This window comes from Halichoerus grypus, chromosome 14 (assembly GCF_964656455.1).
Source record: "Halichoerus grypus chromosome 14, mHalGry1.hap1.1, whole genome shotgun sequence".
Lineage (NCBI taxonomy): Eukaryota > Metazoa > Chordata > Mammalia > Carnivora > Phocidae > Halichoerus > Halichoerus grypus.
In genome coordinates this window covers 92,973,107-92,981,895 of record NC_135725.1, presented here as the reverse complement: position 1 = coordinate 92,981,895, position 8,789 = coordinate 92,973,107, and the positions used below count along the sequence as shown (strand labels likewise).

Here is an 8,789-nt window from a genome sequence, read left to right as displayed (position 1 = left end):
CGCCTGGGGGCCTGGGCGCGCCGTACCCGTCTGTCAGCTCCTATGGGCTTGGAGCTGTGGTCCCCAGCCGCCCCGCGGTGGTGGGGGGCCTCATCCTCCTCCTCTCAGGCCCCCCAGCGGCCCCACTGCGGGTCCACTGTCGTCCCAGGCCAGGACAGTGGTGGCACCACGGCGTTCGTGCAGGCTGACCCCACCCCAGCGCCTGGGTGTCACTGGGCCTCCATGGCGCCTGCAGAAAGCCGGTTCGCTGAGCAGCCTCGGCCACGTGTACTGATGACATTCCCAGGTTCTTGCGCAACACTCCTCCGGTATAAACCAGGTGCTGGGGGAGCAGAGGCGCCCAGAGCAGCGATGGAGGCTGGGCTGCTGAGTGCCATCCTGGGCATCGTCATGGTGCAGGGGGGCACAACCATACAGGACCTGGATCTGCAGAAGGTGGCTCTTCTGTCTTACGTGGGGAGGCCGGGCAGGGAGGGGCCTGAGTGTCCAGCCACTCCAGCCACCCCCCCGTCCCTCCAACCCCCACCAGTGCCAGAGCAGCTACATCAGGGGCCCCAGGACCCACCCAGGTCAGCCCGGACAGAGCAGGTGGCTGAGGCTCTGAGCCCAGCCTGGCTGGTCACCCCTGTCCTTGAGAGGGGGTGTGAGAGCAAGTGCCCAGGGCCCGGCAGGGCCAGAGCTCTCCCTGAGGGTCTCCTGTGGGCAGGTAGCCTGGTCCTCCAGGGTCTCCAGGGACCGGGGCTCAGCATGGCCACCTCCTGGCCTGGATCATTGGGGTCCATCCCCTGGGAGCTCCGGTAGGAACAGGCCAAGTGCCGGGGAGCAGCCGTGCTGTACCAGCTCCCAGTGTGGTGGCCAGAGGACGCTTTCCCAGTGCGGGGAGCTCGTCTGGGGCCCCAGGTCCTTCACAGGTCTGCATTGGCAGCCGAGCTGGGAGCACATCAGAAGGCTCAGGGATGACACGTACTGGGGACATGTATCCTTTTCTCTTGCAAAACAATTGGTTTCTAGGTTTCAGATGGAAGTTCTGGGCTGTGGGTGGATTTCGGAAGGCGGGAGTTCCCTACCCCAGCTCCCAGTGTGGGGGCGAAGCTGTACCCTCCCGTGGGTGACAAGGGCTGCTGGCCGCTGCCTCCTCTCTCGGGCCCCAACCACCGCTGCCCCTGGCATCCTGGCCCCAAGGACGGCACACTGCTGTCTGATGGGCTGGAGGGGTTCCTCAGAAGGATGGTGACCGCTGCTTTGCCACAAAGACTTGCTGACCTTTCAGGGACCGCCGGCACCCTGCTCGGGGGCCCTGGGTGGGTCTGCCACATCGGATGGGGCTCCGGCTTCTCTCTCCTAGATTGTAGGATTCTGGCGGGAAGTTGGTGTGGCCTCCAGCCAAAACCTGGCACTGAAGACCCCAAAGAGGCTGGAAGCCTTGTTCCTGACCTTGAGTGGACATGAGCTGACTGTGAAGGCTGCATATAACAGGTGAGGGGTCCCTCCCCCGGGAGCCCCAGTAGGAAGAGGCACATGAGGCCGAGTGCCTGGAAGCAGCCCAGCTGCACCAGCTGCAGCTGTGGGGTCTGAACTGTGTCAGTCCTCCCTGTGTCCAAAGCCCAAGACCTTGACCCCCCTCCCCAGCACCAACCCCCGCAGGCTGCTGGAGCTGCCACATGTAGATCTGCCCCAGACCTTCAATTCTCCCAAAAATAAGCGTAGAGTTTTGATAAAGCCCCATTAAGTTATAAGAAAGAAAAGTGGGCACGGGGCTCTCTGGAGGCCCCCGCTCTGCACCTCCACCATCCTCATCCTGGCCCAGGCTCTCCTGGGTACAGACACACTGCTGGAGCCCTTTCGGAGGATACATTCCCCTCTCTGCACCCCCCGGGATGTGCCCGGCAGAAAGAATGCAGGCTGGCATTTCCTTGATGAGCACGTTGCTGCCTTTCAGCTCAGGAAGTTGTGAGACAGAAAAAATAGTGAGCTCAGAAATAGATGTTTCGGGGACATTCGTTTTTCCTGGTAAGAACCCTTGCCTGTTGCTACAGTTTCAACCCCCTGGCCCTGCATACCAGCTGCACTTGGCCTTGCTGTTTTTCCTGTGCTGTTCCCCATGCTGTTCCCTGCACTTCTCCTCATGCCCCAGATGCTCCCATTCTCTTAACACAAGTGGGTCATCCTTCAAGGGCTGCTCTACCCGTCCCCCTCCCCCCCGTGCCTAGCGTGAAGGGCAGGTCTGGGCGCTGGGTGGGGAGAGGATGGAGTCAGACCCCACACCCCCCCTCGGAGGTCTCCCAAGCTGCGCGGTACCTGTCGGCATGCCTGCAGTCTCTCCACTCCCACCTGCTGCCAGGCCACAGGGAGATCCACGTGATAGACACGGACTATGAACAGTTTGCCATTTTGAGGCTGTCCCTCCACTGGCAAGGCAAGGACTACCATGTGCTCAAGTATTTCAGTAAGTGCACCCTGGGGTGGGAGGGGGGGCCTGCTGCTGCCCTCCTGGGGACAGCCCCGCCCAGCCCAGCCCCCCTGTGCCCCCCACAGCTCGGAGCCTGGAGGACGAGTATGGGCCAGGCTTCTGGAGATTCCGGGAGATGACAGCAGACATGGGGCTTTACCTGGTGGCCCGGCATGGTGAGCCCCAGACCTTCTGGGTGGGCGCTGGGCTGGGGACCCTGAGGGTGGGAAAGGCCCAGTCCTGCGGCACCTCACACCACCCCTGTCCCACAGGGAGATGCGCCAAGCTCCTGAAGGAGGTGAGCCTTGCCCTGGGCTGCGCTGAACCCCCCAAGCTGAGTCTTCCGACCTGACAGGGACCCTGAATCACTCTGCATCCTGGGCCTCCAGGGTGTGGACGCCAGGCTGCCAGAGGGGGACCCCGGAGGCTGGGGGCTCGAGGACAGGGCTGGGGGAGGGACGGGAGGAGGCTGGGCCCTCGTTCTGCCTTTCTGGCCAGCAGGGCACTCACATCCCGCCTGGGTGGGGACACAAGCCCTGTGGGCACCGTCTTGGGTTCCCCGTGTCCCACACGGTGCTAGCCCATCCCCTGCATGATCCCCTCTGTCTCAGCACAGCCCCGAGAGCTGGGGACTGTGACCCTGCCTTGCAGGTAGAGAAACTGAGGCCCAGGGAGGCTTTTTGCTCACAGTCATGCAGCTAGGACACGGGCCCCCACCCGTGGCCTTAACCACTGCCCCCAGGGGCCTTTGAGGTCAGGCCGTGCCCTGAGGTCCTGCCCTTCTGTGTCTCAGGAGCTGATCTAGAGGATCCCTGTGCCCAGGCTGGGATGCTCCGAGCCTCCGCCCCCCCCCCCCCGGCCTCTCCTGGCCCCAGGGCGCGCTTGTACCTGCTCCGAATAAACCCCACTGACAAACCCACTGCCCCGAGTGTCTTTCTTGGGGGAGCGGGGCCTGAGGGTGACGGGTGGGGCTGTGGGGTGTGTTTTCCATGACTATCCTGACAGTGACAGCAAACCTAACTCTGGTGGTCTGTGTACACCGCGAGCATCGCTGGTGAGCGGGCGCCATTCAGATCCCATCCCTGGCTGGACCTTTGCCCAGAGAGGGCTGAGCTGGGGGGACGCCACTGGCCAGGCTGGCTTCCGGTCTGGTCTGTGTTTCCTTCCCTGTGGGGCCCAGGGACCGCACAGCTCGGATGCAAGATGGCAGGGCCCTCTCCCTCCTTCCCACCCGAGGGCCATGCCCAGCCCTGCCCTGCTCAGGGCCCACAGGCCAGGCTGCCCATGTGTGTGGGCTCCACAGTCATCCTCAGGCTACCGCCCTGCTCCCCGAGAGCCTGAGTGGCCCCAGGTAGAGCAGGCAGCCAGTGGGCTGAATGGCCCGGTGGAGGTTCCTGGATGGTTAGAGGAGGGATGCCCTGTACTAGGGACAATGTTGGACCCTTCAGGACTCTGCCAGTTCCATAACATAAAAAGGTGTTTGGACCTGGCCTGACCTCTGGCCTATACTCTCCTGGGTGACATGGATTGGCTGGCGTGGCTGGGGCTTCCCTCCAGGGCCCTGCATGGGTCTCCGGAAGTTTCCCTGCCATGGCAGGCCCTAGGGAGTCCTGGGGTCGCTGCCCTGCTCTGAGGCTCCAGCTCAGGTAGGCCAGGTTCCTATAGGAGCTCAGGTGGCTCAGCTCCGGGGGCTACTGGGGGCCGGGTGTCCTGGGTGTTGGGAATCCCAGCTTCTGCTTGAGGAACAAGGGCAGACCTTCCCCAAGTCCAGGCTGCCCCGTGGGCTGGTGGGGGTGGGCAGTTGGGCAGCAGCGGGCGTGGGGGGCGGGGCAGCATTGTCCCAGCAGACTTCACTCACGGAGCACCAATCAGCACTCAGATAAATCACTAAGACTTCCGGTGGGGGGGGGCTGGGCGGGGCTCAGCGCAAACACAGAGTCACGTGTGGAGCTGGGGGGCGACCAGCACAGTACCACCAAGATGGGAAGGTGCCCCAACAGCCGGCCCTCCTCCCTCAGCCTGGGCCAGCTGGTCCCCATGTCCTGAGGTCAGGTGGGCTGGCCCCGGTGCCTCTGTCGTGGGGAAAGAGCATAAATTAATGAGCTACCTGCTTAGACTGGCTGCTGCATCTGTGGGGGTCCAACCACTCAGCTCCATGGGGAACTTTGACCCCAACAGTCACTTTCAGGCCCTTTGATGCACCCTCCCCTTCCTTCTGGCTCCTTCTCCTTGTCTCCATCTCCATCTCCCTGGCTCCATCTCCCTGTCTCCATCTCCATCTCCCTGGCTCCATCTCCGTCTCCCTGTCTCCGTCTCCAACTCCCTGGCTCCATCTCCCTGTCTCCATCTCCGTCTCACTGGCTCCGTCTCCATCTCACTGGCTCCATCTCCATCTCCGTCTCCCTGGCTCCGTCTCCGTCTCCGTCTCCCTGGCTCCATCTCCCTGGCTCCGTCCCCGTCTCACTGGCTCTGTCTCCATCTCCCTGGCTCCGTTTCCCTCTGGCTCTGGCTCTGTCTCCTTGTCTCTGGCTCGCTGGTTTCTCCCAACCACCCCCTCATGATTTGGATACTGTCTGCCATGTGGTGGAAAGCCCCCACCTCTCCCTGTCTCATGACTGCAGGGTGAGGACAGGGAATAGTCTTGGGGCTGGGGGCGGGGGTCAAGGGCAATAGCAGCCCCCTGGGATTATGGCGGCCGAAGCCAACCTGCCAGGTCGGTTTGGGCAGGTGTCTTATACCCTCTGCACTCAGCTCGTCACTTACAAGGTGGAAATGTGTCCCTGTCAGGGGTTGGGGTTGGGGTGGGTGGCAAAGTTTTGGGTAAAGAGAGGTAGGGTGGCCTTTGGCTCCTAGCGGGGTTGGCAGGACACTGCTGATTGGTCATTTGCTCATGGCTGTGGCTTCTTGAAAGGCCTCAGTAGGCAGCCAGCAAGGGCCGAGGGGTCGGGATGTTCCGGCCCTGTCCGTGCAGCTCACAGCCCTGGGCTGCGCTGGGCTGCACAGAGTCAACACTGCGTGGGCATGCATGTCCTCCATCCTGCCCACTGGCCAGAGGTCCTGTTCCTGCCCGGCCGGCAGGCCCTTGGGTGCATGTACCCACGCCCTGGGCATGGCTAGGGCCCTGAGGTGAGACCCCGGGCCACACAGGAGGGGCCACCACTCAAGGGGAAAGCTGAGGGGTTCTGGGCAGCTGTCTAGGCCTGGCGCTGTGACGGCCCTGCCTGCACTCCTCCCACCAGCACGTGTTCCCAAAGTGCTTCCCGGGGCGGCTAAGTCCCGGGATCAGGGTGGCCTCAAGAGTCAGGTGTCCCCACAGGTCATGCCCCTCTGTTTCCTCATCCTGGAGGCCGGGCACTGCCCTCTGGCCATGGGTACGTACAGTCTGAGAGCCCTGGGTGGCTTTCCCCCCAGGGGCCTGGGGCCCGGCGGCTACGGTAGCTGAGTAAGCGAATGGACATTGACTGAGGCTGGGCACCCAGTGGGGTGCTTCCCCCTCCAGCCGGCCTGTCCTGTGGGTGGGTGGCTGCCGGCTGGTCTGCCACACGCTGCCGACCTGCTCAGTGAGGCCAGCCCGCACCCCTCCCCAGGCCCCACGGGGAGGCATATAAGCCCAGGGCCTGGCTCCTGCGGCTCTGGGAGTCGGTCCCTGCTGCCCGCCCGCCCGGACATGAAGGGCAGGGTGCTCATGGCCCTCCTGGGGCTGTACGTGGTGCTGGTGGCAGGCACACAGGACCCGATCCTGAAGGACTTTGACTTTGCCAAGGTAGCGGGTCTCAGGGCACCCGCCGTGGGGGTGGGCCGCCCCGAACATGCCGGGGAGACCCTTCAGGACCCACTTTGTCTGGAGCCCCGTGAGCTCTGCAATGTGGGCGCCCCTGGAATTTTCCAGACCGCTGCCCCACTTGGTCCCTCCAACTTCCTGTGACCCTAGTTTTCAGGCCTCTGGTACGAGATCGCCTTCGCTGCGAAGCTGGAGCCCCAGGGCTCACCGCCAAAGGAGACCAAGGTGGGGGCCGTGGTGGTGGAGCTGGAGGACAGCCATCTGGCCCTGACCGCCGCCTATGAGGAGTGAGTGGGGTGCTAGAAGGAAGGGCAGGCATTCCTGCCCCTGGGCCACACGGTCACCCTGCTAGTATGGAGACGGGTTTGGGGCAGGAAGAAGCTGGGGCAAAACCCTTTCCTCATGAGGGTCTCCCAGAGCAGAGGTGCTGGGGGCCCTTCACTGTCTCCTAGGGCAATTCATGGGGTGACCCGTGATCTCAGGAGTGGCGCTGCCTGGGGCTCGGCCTCCAGCCCTGCTGCCCGGGCCCCACCTTGCCAGGGTCCATCCTCTGAGCCCGGCCGGCGGCAGAGGGTCTCATGTGCCCAGGGCCTGGCCCAGCTCCGCGTGGACGTGTGTGGCAGGGAGTGTCGTCCCCGGTTCGGGGACTCTCATTTGTGCCTCAGAGGTGGGCACACTCTCACTGCAGGAGTGGTCCGCTCCCGGGGACTGGGGGGGTCCTTCTGCCTGGCCACATGTAGGGTGTCCTGCCGTCTGGGGGCTGCCCCTCCAGGACGACAGGCATGCTTGGGGCCCGGACAGCCGGGCTGGTAGGCGTCTGCTCTTCCTAGTGAGGGCCGCTGTATGAAGGAGAAGAGCCAGGCCCTGAAAGGGGACGTCCCTGGGAAATTCAAGATCCCTAAGAAGGCCGGTAAGGAGTGCTGCCCTGGGCACCAGGGCCCTCACCTCCCCAGACTGTTCTGCTCAGCCTGAGGCCACGATGCTGCCCAGAAGGACCAGGTCTTCCTGCTGGTGGGCCAGATGGGGTGGGGGAGAGGGAGGCTTCCTACCACTGCACGCGGCTCCTGCTCAGCCCGTGCTGGGCACCGAGACAAGGTCTGGTGGCGGGGGGGGAGGACTCTGTGTCCACATCTGGGGACTCGCCTCATGGGGTGCTCTGGTATCCCTGGCCAGAGCCCTCGGGCACGTGGCTCAGTGCCTGGCCCTCCTGGGGGCCCTGTCTCTGGCCTTGGCCGCCAGAAGCTCTGTGAGGGTTTGCAGGTTCCTCTCCGAAATGCTTACAACGTGTCTGATCAGGCATCTCTCCGTCTCGGTCCACTGTCCTCACAGAGGCCCCTGTAGGGAATCCAGAAGGCCCACTCCAGCCCCGTGTGCGCGTGCGTGTTCTCGGGGGCGTGGGCTGTGGGAGGCAGTGAGGATGGAGCCCGGGAGCTCTGTTCCATTTGTCTCCCAGGAACCAAAGAGGTTCTGGTGCTGGCCACAGACTACAAGACCTACGCCATTATGGACATTGTCTTCCACAACGAAGGGGCGGCCCACAGGGTCCTGAAGCTTTATAGTAAGCCCAGGCCAGGACGGGATGGGGAGCGCACCACCCGTGCCCCAGCTCCAGCCCCCGGGGGGCTCTCAGCTCTGAGAGGGGGTCAGGAGAGAGGTAGACAGGTGGGGGGGACAGGATGGGACGGGGGGGGGGATGGGACAGGACAGGGCAGGGAGAGGGACTGGATGAGGCAGGGAGGGGGCGGGACAGGGCAGGGAAGCAGCAAGACGGGGCAGGGAGGGGGCAGGAGGGGGCAGGGATATCTGTGGCTCCCCCAGCTGGTCCGTGTCCCTCCCCCACAGGCCGAACCCTGGAAATCAAAGAGGAAGTCATGAAGAGGTTCCATGAGGTGGCCGGGGAGTATGGGCTCTCAGGGAAGGACATGTACCTTCTCACATGGGACAGTGAGTGTCCTGGGTCTCAGGGTCAGGCCTCCCCAGTCTGTCCAGCGACTCCCTGGTGCCCTGCCTTCCCGACTCACTTCTTTCTTTGTCCACAGTGACCTGCGTGAACTTGCTGCACATGGTGAGCTCCTCCCCCACTTTCTGAGCCAGGGCTGGCCAGCCTTCCTGGGGGTCTCCGTCCAGCACCCCTCTCATCACACATGGGTCGGGGGGTCAGTGGGTCTCTCTGGGCCAGCTCGTCCTCTGCCACACTGGCTGGGCTGCAGGTAGGGGTCTGAGGGGCCCGTCCCGTGGCACCTCACACCACCCCTGTCCCACAGGGAGACGCGCCAAGCTCCTGAAGGAGGTGAGCCTTGCCCTGGGCTGCGCTGAACCCCCCAAGCTGAGTCTTCCGACCTGACAGGGACCCTGAATCACTCTGCATCCTGGGCCTCCAGGGTGTGGACGCCAGGCTGCCAGAGGGGGACCCCGGAGGCTGGGGGCTCGAGGACAGGGCTGGGGGAGGGACGGGAGGAGGCTGGGCCCTCGTTCTGCCTTTCTGGCCAGCAGGGCACTCACATCCTGCCTGGGTGGGGACACAAGCCCTGTGGGCACCGTCTTGGGTTCCCCGTGTCC

At 64.0% G+C, this 8,789-nt stretch overlaps 2 protein-coding genes across 2 annotated transcripts; both read left to right on the top strand.

Moving 5' to 3' along the window:
* Positions 1–351: 351 nt before the first annotated feature.
* LOC118523579 (epididymal-specific lipocalin-8-like) lies at positions 352–2,823 on the top strand. The gene is made up of 6 exons (XM_036073230.1): positions 352–435; positions 1,346–1,476; positions 1,940–2,010; positions 2,342–2,446; positions 2,536–2,625; positions 2,722–2,823. Exons 1-6 carry the CDS (start codon positions 352–354, stop codon positions 2,799–2,801), a joined length of 561 nt encoding a protein of 186 aa, XP_035929123.1. The 3' UTR covers positions 2,802–2,823.
* Positions 2,824–6,116: 3,293 nt separating this feature from the next.
* LOC118523578 (epididymal-specific lipocalin-5-like) lies at positions 6,117–8,574 on the top strand. The gene is made up of 6 exons (XM_036073229.2): positions 6,117–6,212; positions 6,381–6,517; positions 7,061–7,140; positions 7,684–7,788; positions 8,073–8,174; positions 8,495–8,574. The coding sequence occupies exons 1-6, from the start codon at positions 6,117–6,119 to the stop codon at positions 8,572–8,574; spliced, it is 600 nt and encodes a 199-aa protein (XP_035929122.2).
* The last annotated feature ends 215 nt before the right edge of the window (positions 8,575–8,789 follow it).

Coding starts and splice junctions, on each gene's coding strand:
- LOC118523579 (XM_036073230.1), top strand. CDS start 352: ATGGAGGCTGGGCTGCTGAGTGCCATCCTGGGCATCGTCATGGTGCAG. Junction 436..1,345: donor AGGACCTGGATCTGCAGAAG/GTGGCTCTTCTG, acceptor TCTCTCTCCTAG/ATTGTAGGATTCTGGCGGGA. Junction 2,011..2,341: donor GGGGACATTCGTTTTTCCTG/GTAAGAACCCTT, acceptor ACCTGCTGCCAG/GCCACAGGGAGATCCACGTG.
- LOC118523578 (XM_036073229.2), top strand. CDS start 6,117: ATGAAGGGCAGGGTGCTCATGGCCCTCCTGGGGCTGTACGTGGTGCTG. Junction 6,518..7,060: donor CTGACCGCCGCCTATGAGGA/GTGAGTGGGGTG, acceptor TGCTCTTCCTAG/TGAGGGCCGCTGTATGAAGG. Junction 7,789..8,072: donor CAGGGTCCTGAAGCTTTATA/GTAAGCCCAGGC, acceptor CCTCCCCCACAG/GCCGAACCCTGGAAATCAAA.